General features: G+C 36.3%; 1 protein-coding gene across 4 annotated transcripts in view; it reads left to right on the top strand.

Moving 5' to 3' along the window:
* The window catches only part of Lpin2 (lipin 2), a 77,371-nt gene that overhangs the window by 19,444 nt on the left and 39,590 nt on the right, over nucleotides 1–18,337 (top strand). The window contains exon 1 of one of the 4 annotated variants that reach the window (XM_078030322.1): nucleotides 2,359–2,508. The exons of 2 other annotated variants lie outside the window; for them this stretch is intronic. In XM_078030322.1, coding sequence (XP_077886448.1) covers nucleotides 2,404–2,508 — 105 coding nt within the window. In that variant the 5' untranslated portion in view covers nucleotides 2,359–2,403. Of the gene's footprint in view, nucleotides 1–2,358; nucleotides 2,509–18,337 lie in introns of those variants that run through there. One more of the 4 variants, XM_078030323.1, reaches the window with a different exon arrangement.

The following is an 18,337-nucleotide window of genomic DNA, read 5'->3' as shown; positions in this document are numbered from 1 at the left end:
TGTTTGATCTCCGCCATCATCTTCCCAAGCCACATTCTCTCTGAACTAGGCAAAATGTTGTGGGGGGCAGGGGACCACTGAACCAGAAATTGGGATTGTTGTTTGAGCATATTTACCAAAGAAGTGGGTCCTTGATTTCCTCATGTTTAAAATAGATAAGGATAAGGTTTTTTTTTTTCCCTTTACATCTACCCTTCTTCTTACAGTCTTCCCTTCTGCTACCACCCTGTATATTTTCTTATCACTCTCTTTCACATTTTATTTCCTCTGCTCCCTGACATTTCCTTTTGTCTCCTTTTTCTTCTTGTCATTTCTCCTTAATCTGCCTTTTTTGTTTTCTCCTATTTCTCCTTCCTGTCCTCTCATTTCTCCTTTCACTTTTTTCCCCTACTGGCAGCACCCCAAATGGGTTTTCTTTTTCTTTTTTTAAATTTTTAGTTGTAGATGGACACAATACCTTTATTTTTATTTATTTTATTTTTATGTGGTTCTGAGGATTGAACCCAGTGCCTCACATGTGCCAGGCAAGTGCTCTACCACTGAGCTACAATCTAGCTCCTACATGAGGTTTTTATGACTGCCCTCTGCCATTGGGGATCAGGAACTGTAGCAGGTCATGGAGGAAATATTTAAATTTCTCTAAATGGCATTATATTTAAACCATAAAACCCCTAAGAGAGATTTTTGTATGTGATGTGTACTGAATTAGAGCACAGATGAATGTGGATACCTCAGTATACTCCAGACTCACCTTAGTATCTGGTAGACTAGATAGCAAGAAGGGAAATAGGTGAACACAAGACAAGTTTTTCTAGTTCTAATTTTGGTGAAATTGTTTTTTAATTCTGCCACTTAATTTTTTTATTATACTAACTGGTGGTGTATTGCTATATTAAATATCACCATTTAAATTAAATATCACCATTTAAATTAAGCATTAACCACCTCTCCCCTTCTTGGTCAAACACTTGGAAATTTTGTCTTTTTGTGAAGTTTAAAGGTAGAAAAAGAGGCTTAATGTGAAGCTCATATAACGTGCATATCAGCTAGTATATTGTTGATGAGCTAATTATTTTTATAGAACAATGAAAAATCCTTTTGTCTTCTATTCTTTGTTATGTAAAATTTTGCCTGAATGTCTTTCCTTTTTCCTTTGCCCTCAAGATAGTCTCAGGACCCTACAGCAAAATTGCCTAGTAGAAATTTAATGAGCTACATATATAATTTAAATTTTCTATTAGTCACATTTTAAAAGTAGGAAAAAAGATAAAAATTAACTAACAATTTTATTTAATTCAATATATCCAGAATACCCTCATTTCAACACTTAATATGTATGAAAATTAGGAGATTATTTCACATTCTTTTTATCATACTATGTCTTCAAAATCCAGGAAGCATTTTTTTTTTAAATATTTATTTTTTAGTTCTCGGCAGACACAACATCTTTGTTGGTATGTGGTTCTGAGGATCGAACCCGGGTCACAAGCATGCCAGACGAGCGCTACCGCTTGAGCCACATCCCCAGCTGGGAAGCATTTTTTATTAGAGTGCATTACAGTTGGTACTAACCAGCTTGCAGATACTCAGTAGCCATGTGGCTAATGGCTCTTTGTAATGAACAGTACAATCTAGAAAACGGCTTGAATAAAATATATTTTAATTTAAAAATCTAAAGCATTTTGTGTGTTAGGTGTCTTAGATTTAGAAAAATGCAATTGAAGTTACTTTCTGAGAGCTGGCAAGGACATAATGGGAATGTTCATTAAACGTTGCATTGTATTACTCTTGAAATCTAATAAATTATGTTATTTACAGTACTGAGCAGGATATTTCCCAGAATTGTGAAAAATATGGGTCATATGCCAGTGTGACATAAAAATAATTAGTAGTTGGACTCTACAAAGCATGTATACACCTGGCTGACTTTGACTAATGTTCAAAAAAGTATATGTAAGTGATTTCCCTTACATGATTAATTTATGTAAGATTACTTCTCCATGTGTACAGATGTTTTTATTTCTAAAAATGAGGATGTGATTGATTTAAGGAATCATTAACTCAATCCCTGTTCTGTGTGATGGGAGCTGCAGTGACCATCATGTGATTGGGCAGGACTTGGTACCTATCAGTGTAAACACATGGCACAGCCTGTCCCATGTCCTTGCTTATCTCCTTTGGAGAGAAGGGGTTGAGGTGTTTTGAGCAAATCTCATTGGTAAAGTTGTGTATGCATTGCTTTTTTTTTTTTTTTTAAGAGCCATTTCCTTTCAGTTTTAACCATATATACCTGTGTCTGCTAGCAGTTAACGTTCAGTCTGTCAGCAGCAGAGCAGCTTTCTATTTTGATGATACCTTCATTTTTGTAAAAAGACATGCTTGATAAACTTCTTCAATTTTAAGATGTTTTACTTAGAAGATGATAGTGAAGATGAGGAGAAGGTTCACAAAGGCTTACTAAGTAAAACTCAAGCTGTTTACCCTGGCAAGGCCCCTCCTGGTATCCTGGTGAGTTTCATCCACCCTCACTCTGCTCCCTTTCTTGGGTGCTTTCTTGGGTGCTCAATCTGGGTAGAACTGAGAAGAGAGTGTGCACCCACCAAGTGAAGGTGACTAATGTCCCTTCTTTGGAAACAGTAATATTGTAGTGAGTTTTACTAACTTTTAAATGTTATGTTGAGCAAGAATCTTTGTCTACATGCCTTCCCCCACTGGCTCTCTGCTATCTTTCTACCTTTTTCTGTTTTCTTGTTATTTTAACAAATAGTAATTTTCTGCCTAGAAAACAAATGAAGTTACTTTAAACAGAACTTTTTTTAAAACTATGGTTTCAAAACAGTATATTTGGTTTCACATTCTCTTTGCTTCTTAATGTAGTAATTGAGGTATAAAGATCATTTAAAATTTTTGTGGTTTTTATTGTCCTAGTCAAAGTCTTTTTAAAAGGTAGACTTAATATTTGTAAATTGGTTTTTCATTTGAATATATGGTAAAGAAGAGGGAATATAGCCTTTTTTCTTCTTGATTATAAGTAAGAAAATTTTGTAAACTTGAAATATATGGGAAAAATACAATATTTTAAATCTAGAATGTTCTCTTTGGTTACAACAAGTAAAATGTAGCATGTTATATAAGCTTAATGTGAAATCCAGTCTTCATTAAGGAAACAAAATCTGGTGACTATAGGACAATATAATTTAATATACTCTACTTCTGGAGCCTTTTCTTTTAAAAATGATAGGAAGCAAATGCTTATATATTTTTTAATGAAACATGAATATGAAAGCAAACATAAAATCAGCAAAACAAAAAAATTGATAATTTCTAAAATCTAGTTCATAATCTGCTTGGTTTTAAGTTTTAAAGGTCTAAAATTTTTTGTTGGCACCTTTAAAAATGTTATCACATGCTGGGTGCTGTGGCGCATGCCTGTAAACCCAACGATCCTGAGGCTGAGGCAGGAGGATCAGGAGTTCAAAGCCAGCCTCAGCAAAAGCGAGGTGCTAAGCAACTCAGACCCCGTCTCTTAATAAAACATAAAATTGTGCTGGTGATGTGGCTAGTGATCGAGTGAGTCCCCTGAGTTCAGTCCCCAGTATGGGGGGGAAAAATCATCACACTCTTCTGTTTTTTACTTTTGGGTCTATAGGTATAGGTGTATTTGTTCAGACCTCTCGAATACTAATAGAAATAAGTTGAATATGAATGGAAGTCAGGTACTGCTGAGGGAAGCAATTTGCTTTTGAAACCTTTATTTTAATATAGAATTTATGTATGTGAATAAATTCAGGCACATTTGTTGTAAAGGTCAGAGGGAGGAAAGTGAACACACCTGGTTCTTAAGTTCCTAAGTAGCACCAACACACACAAACAGTCCATCAAAGAAGTTCTTAGACTTCTTGCTATGGGTGTTTTCCAGAGAAAGGTCAAGGGTGTTTGCTTAGGCTGCATTTTATTAACAATTCCCTTTATGTCACTAGAACATTAACATCCTATGAGTCATCTTCCCACCCAAGAGAAATACATGAGTTTTCTGAATGGCTAGTGTTTGGGGTACTGGATTTGATAACTGCTTAATAAACTATAATGATTACGGAGGAGTTTCACTTTACAACCTGGGTGTGTATGGTGAATGGGTATGTGTGGAAAGGGAGAATCCTGGTTTCCAAGCTTTTGTGACCTAGGTGACTCTTAGAAGTCACTTGTTGTTGGGTTTCTTGGGTTTTTTCTCCTGTGCATACCTCTTGTTAGAAGGAAACGGTTACATTTTTGAAGGACTGTTTCTACATGGCTTTAGGTGTTTTGAGTATATGTACATCATGATTTTTAAAAACCATGAGAAGATTTCTGTACCTTGTAAAAAGTTGGGAATTTTTAAAAAATCCTCTTCCTTTATTTTTTTAAAAAGTGAAGATAATTCCTTTATTTGGTGAGGTAAAAGGCTATGTTAAAAATACTCCAAAGTTTCAAAATAATCTATTGTGGTTATTTTCCCTTGATGGGGTGGGGTCGGGGTCAAGAGACTAGGCAAAAATGTATAATAGGAGTTTTTATCCTAAGAAATCTTAGAAAATCAAAGTATTTCTCCAGTTTAGAGCCAGAAGAGATTTCTAGAGGCCATCTAGCTGTTCTTATTAGAGATAACCCTGGACAGACAAAAGTTGCCCAGGTGGGAAAATGAGACTTGGCCTCTGGTCTTCATATCCTCTTGGATTTTCAGCTGCTGGGGACTCCAGGAAGCCCAAGGGCAATATTCCTCCTTTCTCTCAGCTCTTTGTCTTAGGAACTGGACATCTCTGGTTGGCTCAAAAAAAAAAAAAAATGCTCAAGAAGATTTCATAACAAAAACAGTGGTAGACAGTAGCAAGTCACCCTGCAGTCAGGGATTATGATATAAGGCTGAGTGCTTTATAACAAGTTAGGAAACTGTGAGTCCACCTGGGCTTTGGTAGGGTGAGGAAGCCTCAGCCTTAGCGCATTGTCATTGCTTGTTGCTGCCAGAAATTATGACACAGCATTAGGTGAACAGACAAAACAAATCATGTTTCTTGAGGCTAGCATGGCAATGTCCACAAAAATAATTAAACACTTAATTGAGCTTTTCATTTCTTCACAAGTAATACTGTTAAACTTAACAGTCTTGTAATTAACCAAAGAACTCTACTAACCAGAGTTCTAAGTCCTAGAACAAGGAGGAAGCAAGGGACTAAGGTAAGAATTTCTTCCTCCTTTCCTGGATAAGAGAAAGTTTCACAAAATTTTTGAGATAAACATTTTCAGGTTTCTATTTGCAAAAGTATCTTTTAGCTTCTATTCTTCCCAGCTAACATCCATGATGAGCTTTGAATTATGCCTTTCCTCTTCCTTCCCCAGCTCCCTTACACTTAAGAGGAATACTAGGTGTTTATCCTTTGGTCACCTAGCTGTGGGTGGGTGCTGACTCCCTAATCCCTGCAAAGGTTCCTGTATTTGAGAAGAGATTACAAAACACACAAGTGTGCTTTGGTAGTATCTCTAGCTAAGAGGACATATTGGGACTGGAGTAGCACAAGATTGGGATATCACTAATTAGGCAGTTTTGAGGAGTTAAGTTCTTTTAAAACTGATCCACAAAGGAACTCAGGAATTTGAAGAAGAGTAGTTTTGGAAGTGTGGCCATGAATACATTTACACTGTTTGAAAATTATTATTCATTTTTAAATGTGTGCTCTCATTTATTTTTATTAAGGAAAAAATTAGAGATAGCTTACAATTAATGCATGCATACAGTTGCCTCCAGAGGACCATATAGTGTATGGCTAAATCCTTGGAGAGAGAGGTATGGATATACTGGAGATTGACCCCAGGGGTGCTCTACCATCAAGCAACAGTTCCATTCCTTTTTATTGTTTTGAGACAGGGTTTCCCTAAATTGCTGGGACTGGCCTCAAACTTTGAATCTTCCTGTCTCAACCTCCTGAGTAACTGGGATTAAATTAGATGTGTACCCCTGCACCTGGCTACACCTATTAATTTGAAAAGCAAAATTCTCTTCATTCAACAAATATTTATTTTGTTGCAATTGATTGCAGTAGATGCTTTCTTTTCTTTTTCTTTTTCTTTTTTTTTTTTGGTGGGGGGGTGGTACTATTGATTGAACCCAAGGTCTCACACATCTCACACATGCTAGGTAAGCACTCTACCAGTGAACGATATCTACCCTAGCCCCTAATTTTTTTATTTGCATTTACTAATGTGTCTGAATTATTTGCTGCTCTAGGTTTGTAAATAACACAGCTGGAGAGATTTCCAGCAAATGGCCATATAATTACTACTGCTTTTTGTTTGCCCTAGTTATTTGGTCCTTACTGCATACTTGCAGTTTGCTGAGCTCTTTCACTGAGGTGGTTAAGAGTGCCAGCGTGAGCCCAGTGTTGTGATGTGATCCAAGTGTGGGTTAGTCAGCTTTGTGTCCCATGACCCCATCAATGTGCCTTGTTATGTCACAAGAAGTCAGGCTACTGGCCTGGTCTAGAGGAGTTGAACGTGACTCTGAAGGGTCTAAATAAAAATCTCACTTCTCTAAGAAAACACTGATTTTTTTTAGATCATTTGAGTAACATTCATATCTTAGATATTAAATATTCAAAACCAAGCCAGTTCTGGAGAAAAATTATAGACACACATTCATGAGTAAATAGTTTTGCGTGTTGCCATTTTTTAAAAAATCTCATTGAAAGTAAAATAGTTATCAGGGGAATCTTTTTAACTCTAATCATGTGTAGAACACTGTGTGTACCTTTGGTATACTATCTTAATATTACTTCCTATCTCTGTGGGAAGGACCTTCATTAGAAACCTCCTTAAAGTGAGACCCGGGAAAATATAGAGAGTTGTGTAACATCCCTAGAATGTTATCGCATGTACAGATTTACCTGACCTGTACTTGAACTGTAAATAAAAGAGGCTATCTCTAGCTAGGTCAAGGGGCATAGCTGAAATTATAACAGTCATTTCTTACCTTTATTTCTCTTATATTCTAACAAAGCGTGAAACTATAGCCATTATAGACTGATATTCAGTCATGAAATTGAAATCATGTTGGAAAAAGTAATTCCTTCAGGGACAGTGAGGCAGGAAAGGTGCCTTCAGTGAAAACAAGAGGAGTCTAGGAATCAATCCGTCTGACTACTAGTCTTCTGACATCTTGAAATACGTTGATATTTTGGTGTCACGTGGGGGATTACAAAAGTGCCTGTACCTATAAGTCTATGCTTGGGGGATAGGGCAGGGCCTGGTAGTCAGGATTACTCAAGTATATGATGTGACTTATGTGTAGCCTGAGATGAGACGTGATTCTCAAGGACACTGACTTCCGAGTCTGGTCACTGGATTCACTGCTGAGCTTTCACTAGAATATACAGATTTCTCAGATAGACTGAAGCAGTATCAGAGGAGTAGTGAAGCCCAGGAATATTTGGTTCTGTTTGTTTTTAGAATTAAACTACAGACTTTATTCAGGTTTTTCCCATCAAAGTCCCTTTTTTGTTGCAGAACCCAGTCCAGAATACCATGTCTTTATTTGTCATGTGTCCTCAATCTCTTAAGAGTCTGATAGCTTCTTAGCTTTTCCCTGTCTTTCTTGACTTTGACATCTAAGTGAGGTTGGTCAGGTATTTTGTGGAATTATCTTTAATTTAGGGTTTTTCTGCTGTTGTCTCCTAATTAAATAGAGGTTATGTTTTTGACAAAATGCCAGGGAAGTGATATGTCCTTTTCAGTGAGTCATCCCAAGGGAGCCCTGATGTCAAAATATTTTCCACTGGTGGGGCTGGGGTTGTAACTCAGTGGTAGAACACTTGCCTGGCACATGTGAGGCCCTGAGTTCGATCCTCAGCACCAGATATAAACAAATAAAATAAAGACATTCTGTCCATCTACAACTACAAAAAGGTTTTTTAAAAAATGAATAAATAAACAAAGGTATTGTGTCCATCTACAAAACTTAAAAAATATTTTTAAAAAATGTTTTCCACTGGTGAAGTTTCTCTTGATCATTTTATCATGGTGATATCTTCCAGGTTTCTTCACTGTAAAGTTACTATTTTTCCTTTTGTAATGAATGTGTGTCTTGGGGAAAATAGTTTGAGAATGTTTAGACATCTTTTTTTCCCTTAAATTTTTGTCTTCTATTTTTAATACCCATGAATGGATCTTGTTTGTCACAGTTGTTACTATAGTATTCTGATGGTGGTTTTCTGATACCCTCATTCATATTTCATTTATTTATTTATTTACTTATTTAATTTTTTTGTTATTATAGATGGACAAAATACCAACACATACCTTTATTTACTTATTTTTATTTGGTGCTAGGATCAAACCCAGTGCCTCACATGTGCTAGGCAAGCACTCTACCCTGAGCTACAATTCCAGCCCTTCTTTCTTCATTTATTAATTGGAATTCAGCTTCTAGAGAAAAACTGTCCCTTATCATCCTTTATTAATTTTCACTTATAACAATGTGGGCTTATAAATATTTATTATATTCCCTAGGTTATAATTTTATTTTGTGGCTCAGATTGTTCTAGCTTTTTGGAGGTTCTTTTGGATTGATTTCTACGTTCCATTAATATGCCCCCATTTTGATTTTGAGTGTTTGCTTGCTTCCTGGCACTATAAGATACTTTAGCATCATCTTATGATTTTCTGTACCCTGTCCTGAAATCAACTACTTTTCCAAGGAGCCTTGGTTTCTTCTATTGAATAAATTTTACTTAAAAACCAAGATCTGGGAGTATTATTTATTCTAGATCCTCTTCTCACAGCAAGCTAGAATATCTAAGTATATATTCAGCCCCAGGCATAAGCCCACCAATATTTGTTCATCTGTCCATCAGTGTATATTCAAACTATGAGTTTGTACTGGGACCTCCAATTCTAGTCAACACGAGAGGGTTCGTTTTAGCCTTCCCCTCTAGAAAATTTTATTTTTAGAAGCTTTCTTGGAATTTATGACTAATCAGACTTGGGGAACAGTGGCTTCTGGATATATATTTGCTGTGTACAGTACAGATCCAAAGGCTTTTGTGGCTTAAGTAAGTACTCTTCACTAATGAACAGTCTCTTCCTTTGTAAATCATCGTTTTTCATAATTGAGTTGTCATTTCTTCATATACTAAAAGGAAGTTTTATATCACTTTTAGCCCTTATAAATAAGGGAACTCACAGCCTCCTAGAAATATCCATTTTTGTAGTGGAGTGGAAAGTGGTTTACTTTCATGGCCAGTATTTTTGTAAAAACTTGTGAAAAAAAATTGAGCACACTTGAGGAAACATCAAGTGGACTAAGTATGAGTACCCAGGGAAGCTGCTGAACATTTTCTTAACATACAAACAGCACACCTACACACATGACCAGAAGTCTTGGGATTTTTCTAAAACCTGGTTTATTTTAATCCTTGAATTGTCATGGTCGTCGTCTTTTTTTTTTTTAATAAAGTTTTCTGTATTCTTTTTTCTAAGTGTAGCTTCTTTCTAAAGCAGTAACTTTCTTGTCAGACTTCTTGATAGTGAACTCTTCAGCTTTGGGTTATTGAGAAGTACTAGATTGTGAACTTGAAGCCTGTGGGTTAGTTGAAGTAAATATGGTTCCCTTTCAACCCTAATGGTAGTCTCACTTGTTCCTATTTGAAATTAACCAGGAAGCCACATGATGCAGTGAGGGGCCTTCAACCCAGGAAATTAACACAAGTAGGACAAACTTATAAAGTCAAATAACTTACTTGTGATAGTATCTAAAATTATTTTGGGGAGAAATAAGAGGCTGTGAGGATGGAAGAAAGATGAGTGACATTTAGCATATCTTTTCCTAGACCTACAACCTACAGGAATTACAGTTACTTTGCTCGCAGGGTTATAATTTTGACTGCCAAAGTCATGTTGCCAATTCTTGATTTCTAGGTCAATGTGTAAATAGAAAGAACTTTCAAAAGAGATGGAATATTGCCAAGGAAATGGTCTACCGGCATCTGCCTTCTTCTGGAAAGTAGGGTTTCCAAAGCAACCCGCTAAAATTATATGCCTTTCAAGATTTTTGAGTTTATCTTTAAAAAATACTGTGGATATCAATGATTACCCCACCAAAACAGGTTAGTTACACAATTATCTTAGCAGGTTTAAGATGAGAACCTGTCCTTTAAGACATATTTATGATTATAACATTGCATCTTTAAGTCTGCTCAGAAAGCTTCACATTATCGCGTATGATAGCCTATGGGGAAATCTATCATCACCTTCTAAAAGACTTTGTGAAATTCCTACCTACAAAAAGCCCTGAAAGTCCTTAAACATAGTATTAATGTCCCTAGATACAGTAAAAAGAGCGATGGGTGTTTTGAGATGGGTTTTCCTGGGCATTTGTTTGGAACTTTGTGTAGTTGTTTGATTCCTTATAAGTTGCTTATCTTCCCTGGTCCCTGGTTTTTGTTTGTTGTTTTTGTTTTTACTAGTACAACATATATAAATAACATTTACTTTACCTAAGGGTGAGAAGAGCCATATTATAATGACATATGGAAAGGGTAAATATTAGTGCCTTCACTTTTTACCTAATTGCCATGGCTAATACTAGGAAGACACCTGAATTGTAGCTCAGTTCATATGTGATCTGTCAAGGATATGAAGTGTTTAAAAAAATATGACTGTGAGTAAAAGATGTTTGAATATTCACCAGGATAGGTGGATCTACATTTTAAGAAAATCTTACATATGAAAATGCAAACTTATAAAATAATTAACTTATCACTTTGAAAATAATTTAAGGTGGAGTTTCTTTGAATAGCAAACTCTTATGAGTGCACTGGAGATATCTTAAAAACAATAGCTAGACTGGGCACATACCTGTAATCCCAGCTACTCAGGAGGCTGAGGCAGAAGGATCACAGGTTTGAGGCTAGCTTGAGTAATTTGGCAAGACTGTCTCAAATTTAAAAAAAAAATTAAAAGGACTGAGGATGTAGCTCAGTGGTAGAGCACCCCTGAGTTCCATTCCCATTAAAACACACACACACACACACACACACACACACACACACACACACACACACAGCTAGAAAATCAAGTTTTACTTGATTAACAGAATTACTCCTAAGTGTATACCCAAATAAAATTGTTCACACATTTGTCTCTGTAGGTGTTTTGCTATACCTTTATTTGTGATTGCCAAGAACTGGGAACAATCCATGTCTTCCAACTGGTGAATAAACTTTGTAAGTCCATCTGATGGGGTACTACTTAAAAACAAGGAACTACTGATACATATAACAATATTAGCTAATCTCAAATGTGTTGTGTTAAATAAAAGAAGCCGAATTTGAAAGGTACATACTGTATGGTTCCATTTGTATCATTCTGGAGAAGGCAAAAGTAGGGACAGGATAAACTAAAGAGGGGCTTTGGTGACTTGAGGGGATCTCACTTATGGCAATGGCTAAAGCTCACAAAACTATACAAAAGGGTTATAAGATATATTTTTAATCTATTTTGAATAGTTAAAGATACAGCTATTTTAAATCTTCAAATTGCATTTCATAGAGTCAGCATAAACATTTTGCTACAAGTTTTATATGCTGATAGGTATAACCATTCCATAGGTCAACTTAAGTAATAGTTTAATGTCTTCTATGATTAATTATAAACTCATTATGTTTCCTAATGATTTTTACTTCTTAAATTTCTCCATAGTCATCAGCCAGGTTAAATGATCCCTATAACATTTGTCACTTCATATACCAGAGGCCAAAACTGGGCATATTTTTGCTGGGACGGAAGAGATGAGAACTAAACTATCAGAAAGCTTTAGTATATCCTGCAGTTAAGAAAATGAGGGGAGAGCAATGAAAAGAAATGCGGGAAGGGAAACCCTTTAGTTTATAGAGCTATGATAGTTGGAAACAAGTTTCATTATAACAGTCAAGTCAAGTTCAGGAAAGAAGTTGAGGCCCACCTGTCTCCTATCATGCTTCTTGCTACATTAGGATATACTCAGACAACATTACTTTTGTCATTATTTTGGAAGCTAAAATATGTGTATACATAGATTTTCTTGCTCTGTACCAAATTCTGTTACTGAAGAAAATGAATAATGTTCTGTCACATTGCTGAATGTTAGGAAAATTAAACTGTTGTGACTAGCTGTTTTCCTTGAAGGCTGTGCTGTGTAGAATTATAATGTTGGATGTTTTCATGTAAGTGACTATTAGAAAATTGATAACCTGACTTGTTCTCTTTCACTCTGCAGTCATCTTTGATCTACTGTCACCTTGTCTCTGCCTTAGCCATCTCCCCCCACATTTACTTCCTTTGATAGACCAGCACTCTCTCTTCCGCCCCTAGCCACAGCTAGGCTGCTCAGGTTCTTCAGAATGATCTGCATGCATGCATGTCTTTTTGTTCTCACAGGGATATTTTTAGACTTACTCATCCTGAAGTAGGTAGGTGTCTTATCACCCATATAAACTAGTTTTATGTAAGCTTTTCTTAGTAAGGTCTTTACTGGCATTTAGAGAGAAGCATTGGTTTTTGAATGATCAGTATTTATGAGACTTAGGGTTGACCTCTACCATTGATTTTTTTTTTTTTAATGTGTGGTGTTACATTTGTGTGTGTGTGTGTGTGTGTGTGTGTGTGTGTGTGTGTGTCTGTCTGTCTGTCTTCATTTACCTCTTGAATTTCACTGTTTGATTCAGTAATACAAAACAAAGCACTCTGTATAATCCTACCTCTGCTGATTCTCTTCACTAGATCTAACATGCATTCATTCATTCATTCATTCATAGATCCAAAAATATTCAGAGCTGGAGGTATTCAGGCTCAGTGGTAGAGTGCTTGCCTAGCATGTGCAAGGTCCTGGGTTTGAACCCCAGCAAGGTAAAAAAACAAAAACAATTGTGCAATGGGTAGCCACTATGCCAGGTTTAGGGGAGATAGTGAAGCATGCAGCGCTTCCCCCTTCTTTGTTAGAAGAGTTTAGATATAGGCTAAACAAATTAGTGCAGTGTGGTGAGTGCTGTGGTAGGGAGAGAACAGGTTGCTGTGGATGCCACAGTGACAGGCCTCTTTTTGTCACCTTTTTTCTTTATTTTCAGATGTTGAATCCATGCATCCTAATCCCAACTGTTTTCCTGATTTTATTTTCCATTGTTCTCTTAGAATGCATAGTTTGTTGTGGATTTTTCCATTTGATCCATTTCTTCTTTATCCAGGAAATCTAAAAAATTTGCTCTTTTTTTGTAAAATATTAGAAAGAGAAGAAAATTGATGTTAGATTTTGAAGAATTGTCTTGAAAATTATTGTCACTTGACAGGGGGGTGGAGAAAGGGAAGTTGATGGTTTTTAAAGTGAAATCGGTGATGCCATAGTTCTTCTTTAGTTGATGCCATAGTTCTTTCTTCACCTGCCAAAAAGCTGAAGCAAATAGTTGAGTAAAGCTTGGGGACCCCAACCTGTAAAGAACATACATTGCTGTAGTGGCAAAAGTAGCTTGCCTTACTTGAACGTTACTCAGCCCAACATAATTAGTGAATATGGTGAAATCATCATAGAGATGTGACTCTGAGCAGTAATCTTTGCTTTCCTACTGCCATAAAAAATATGTTGTAACAGATCCAAAATCTGAATTTATCAACTTGTCAGTCTTGAAAACTAAGTTTAAGGTCAGCTTCATGTCTTCTCATTAAGTGGGGAAAAAAGTTAACTTAATCTGCTTAGTTTGTTTTTTGTTTGTTTGTTTTTTTAAGTAGAAGGCATTTCCAGTTCCAATGAGTTACATCTGGGGTATTTTCTTGATCATTTTGCCAAGGTGATCCGCCTTGCCATTCCTACTAGGAATTGAACCCAGGGCCTCACATATTGTAGAAGTGAAGGTAGGCCCTGTTCAACTAGCCACCTTGTTCTGCCTGGCAGAAGGCCTGCTATATACTGGAGGAATCATCTGGGGCTCTTGCTCTGCTGAGGGTCTGGAGGCAGTAAAGTTTAGATGTGTTGCTGTCAGCTTTTCTTATAGAGTCTTAGCCTCCAGGAGATCCCATAGCTTTAATGGACCATCTGTTTTGTTGTGTTCCTGGGAGGTGGGCTTGGTTGTTCCATGTGTTCTCTTTCCTGTTTCTTACATTATAAAATGAGACTTAAACGTTTGATAGCTAATAAAATAATAAGTTAAACAAATAGGCATTCTATGATGGGGGTTTGGGGAATGATAAAAAGTAACCATTTTATTTGCATGTAATGGCTGAGAGCAACTTCTCCCTGGAAGGTCATTTCTTTGTCAAGGCTTAGCATCTGTTTTCTCTGGCACTACTGGCTACTTCTCATAACAATACTCTTAAATATTTTTTTATTCCTTATATCCATCTGCATTGTAACCTCCTTTCCTTCTTTGTGATTGCTGTCACATCTGGGCACACTGTAAACCTATTATAAAATATCTTGACTCAGGATGATGTGGGCAAGACACTGAGGCACTTTTGCCCCTTGCCCTTCATGGCTAGGGAGAAACTTGCAGCAGATACTGATACCCACTTTCAAGGTAGTAAAGTCTTAGCCATCTCTATGTTACCTCATGCTGCCTGGGCAGAAGGAGACCTGATGTTCTGGAGGAGTCTTTTGGGGGTCTTGCTCTGCTAAGGATCCAGAAGCAGTGAAGTTTAGATGTGCAGCCATTAGCATCTTTAGTACTATCTTAGCTTTCAGGACTTTAATGGACTGTTTTCATAGAGAAAACCATAGGAATTTAGTACAAGTTGAATCCAGCCTGCCAACCTATTGCTCTTAGGAATATCACATTACCTTCAAAGTCCAATGATTTAAGCCTTGGAATTGGGGGCGGGTTGGTTAGTGGAGAAATGTGAGACCCTAACTTGCAGTGGAACTGGATCTTAGTGAACAGTTACAAAAAATGAAATACATCTTGTCTCAGTCTCAAATATAAAATGAGTAACTCTGACCTTGTGTGACCCGCATTCTCTTTGAAAATCAAATGAGATAAATTTGATAAAGTTCTTGAAAAATACTAAGTGCTCATTAAATGCAGAATGTAATCTTTGACAGTTTGGGGTTAGGTTCATGAGTATTTGGCTCAGGCTAGAATGTTTAAGTAACAGTGTCCTGGTATCTATTTCTTGAAGCATCTAGGAGTCTCTGTTCCCTCTTAGCACCTTTTCTTTCTCACATTTGTCAGCAGAAAGTTAAGATGGAATGGCAGGTTCTTTGATTAGAGTTGTTTTAATTTGGGACTGGGATTGTAGCTCAGTGGTAAAATGCTTGCCTAGCATGTGTGAGGCACTGGGTTCAATCCTTAGCACCACATAAAAATAAAATAAAGGTATTGTGTTTATCTACAACTTAAAAAAAAAAAAGTTGTTTTAATCTCTGTCTACAAGACTGACCATAAACGATGCTCCCAGGAAGTCAGCTTCATAGATTTAATTGTGGTCCAGCAGGAGAGTTGTTGTAGTAGATGCTACCTCTTTAGTGGTATGAGGAGACTGGTGGGTGGATATGACATCTTTGGATTTCTTGTAATAATTTCTTATTTGTATGGCCAAGTAACATTAAGTCATATATTCAAATTGCTGAAAGTAGCCCATGTGTTGTAAGAAATCTGGGGATTCTGACAAAGTTTTTATAGTTTTGAGTTTTTCTGTCACTTAGAGATGCACTTAAGGTTATAGGTCCTAGACTCAGACCTAAATTTGAAAATTGACTTTGCCACTTAAAAGTATGGTGGCACTTGGTGAAATAGTCTGTTAATTGGTAGTATCCCAAAATTAAAAAGCACTATAACATACAATATGTTAAGAAGATATTTGAGATATTTGTCTTGGTCAACTAGAGCTACTAGAACAAAATAACAGATGGTGTGTGACTTAAGCAAATGTTTATTAAACAACAAACATTTATTTCAAAAAGTTTTGGAGTCTCAGAGGTCTTAAAACCAAGATACTAGGACGTTGAAATTCTTCTTCCTGGCTTGCAGACTTCTTGCTGTATCCTTATCTGGGTAGGAAAAAACATCCTCTGGTCTTTTTCTCTCCTAATAAGGACACTAATCCATGGGGGGACGGGTGTCTCCCCTCATGACCTCATCTAAACCTAATTACCTCCCAAAAGCCTCACCTCCAAATACCATTACCTTGAATTTAGGTTGCGGGGTGCAGGGACAACAAACATCCAATCAGTAACAATACTTAACTTTTCTAAGCCTCAGTTTAATTATCTAAGCTAGCTCTGAGATGGTAATACAAGTATAAACCTAAGAAGTTGGGACATAGTAAGCTCTCAAAAAGAAAGTTGTTGCTACTTTAATTATTGTTAACATCACCATATTCCAGAGATGTGCTTCCAGGCATTTTTGATATTTGATAAAAGAGAGGACTGAATGAACTCTTCCAGTTTCAAGAATCGATAAATGCATTTTTATATTTGCATTTATGCTTATGAGCCTCAAGACTGAGATGCTGCTCTGTAAACCTCCTTTATTTCCATGTTTCACTATACTACCATCTCATGTCAGCCTGTCTTTCTGATTATATATTCTGCCTTTGCTTTTTCTCTCATTTTCTTGGTGACTTTTTCTTTTTAATTTTCCTGCCTGCCTTTTCCTTAGTCTTTGATGCCATATATATCCTCCCACTTTTTTCTTCATCATTTATTGTAAAATAGCTTATACTGTATGTTGTTTTGCTGTATTTTAAACTCTTTATTTAAAAAACTAGTGTTTGAGGTAGGGCATTTCCCTGTATACGACTGGGGGTATGTTATGTATGTTATGTTCCTGTTTTAGAGTTTGGCTTTCCCAGACATTGACCAGGACAGACAGTGTTAGACCTGACTTTGTTCTTCTTGGCCTTGTTGTGGCTGGTACTGGGTTGGTATGTGGAACTAAAGTTTTCTGGTACTATATTCTGCTTGAAGAGGAAACTGTTTCACAGATCCCCTCATGTATGTGACCATCAACTGCTTTCCCCCCAGACAATAACCATGAGGAAGCCTCTTCCTTTAGCTCCTTTAGGGTAACCCTTCTGTCAGGTTGCTGCTCATCATTCCCTGGATATAGTACATGTTAAGGTACTCTCTTTTCTTTTGAACTCCCTTTTCTTTTGTTTTCCTGGCCTTCATAATATAAAAGCATTTGTTTTATGTCTGCCAAGAGAAAACCAGTTATTTGACAAGCCTCTGTTTTTTCTACATTTAGCAACTAGCATTTACACAATAGATTTTCATGTATAACAGCACATCCCTTAACCATGGTTTAAAATCATCTTGAATAGATGTACTTCCACTTAATTATGGATTTTATGCTCTGATTGATGTAAGCTTATTATACATTCATGTTTATAAGACTTTATGCTGAATGTAGATACTTAAAGATTATTGTTTTTCAGTTTCTTTTAAGACCTATATTATGGGTTTTTAAACATTTTGTAACAAAAATCATTTTAATATTGCGACCAGTCAAGTGTAATATAAAAATTGATTTATTGGATACTGTTTAATTAATGTGTTGTGATTGACAAAAAACCCATTACAAACATATAGAATATGAAAATTCTGACAGATCCAGGTTGCTGAGAAATACTAGTAAAAGAAGATGAAAAGATGGATTATCTTAGATTGAATTTTATTTCACTTGTTTCTAGAGACATTGTTAGCCCAAATTGCAAACTGTGACTACAGAAGTAAGAAACAAATATATAAAAATGTGTATTCCCTTTACCTATATGTTAGTTGCAGTGTTCTCTTATGAAACAATATTCAACAAGATAGTCACATGGTACACCAGCATATGAAAAGATGTTCAGTGTCATTAACATTCTAATAGAGAAATGCAGATTAAAACCATTATCACTACATACTTGTCATAATGGCTAAAATAAAAAATAATTACAATGCCACACTGTGGTGAGGATGGCAAATAACTGAATCACTCTCATACATTGCTGGTGGAATGTAAAATGGTGTAGCAACTCCAGAAAACAATTTGGCAGTGTCCTACAAAACTAAGTATGCAGCTTTCATACAACCCAGCAGTTGTACTCCTAGACATGTGTTCTGTTGAAATAAAACTTATTTTCACACCAAAACCTGTTCATAAGTTCTTATAATCCTGCTATTTGTAATAGCCCAAAACTGGAAACAGCTCAGCCAGCTGTCACTTCAAAAGATGAATGATTAATATACTATGTTATATGTGTACCATGGAATACTGCACAAAAAATAAAAAAATGAATTGCTTATACATAGCCATTTGGGTGGATCTCCAGAGAAATATGCCAGCAGGGAAGGGCTATCCCAAAA

This window comes from Ictidomys tridecemlineatus, chromosome 13, assembly GCF_052094955.1.
Source record: "Ictidomys tridecemlineatus isolate mIctTri1 chromosome 13, mIctTri1.hap1, whole genome shotgun sequence".
NCBI lineage: Eukaryota > Metazoa > Chordata > Mammalia > Rodentia > Sciuridae > Ictidomys > Ictidomys tridecemlineatus.
This window is presented reverse-complemented; position numbering and strand designations above follow the sequence as displayed.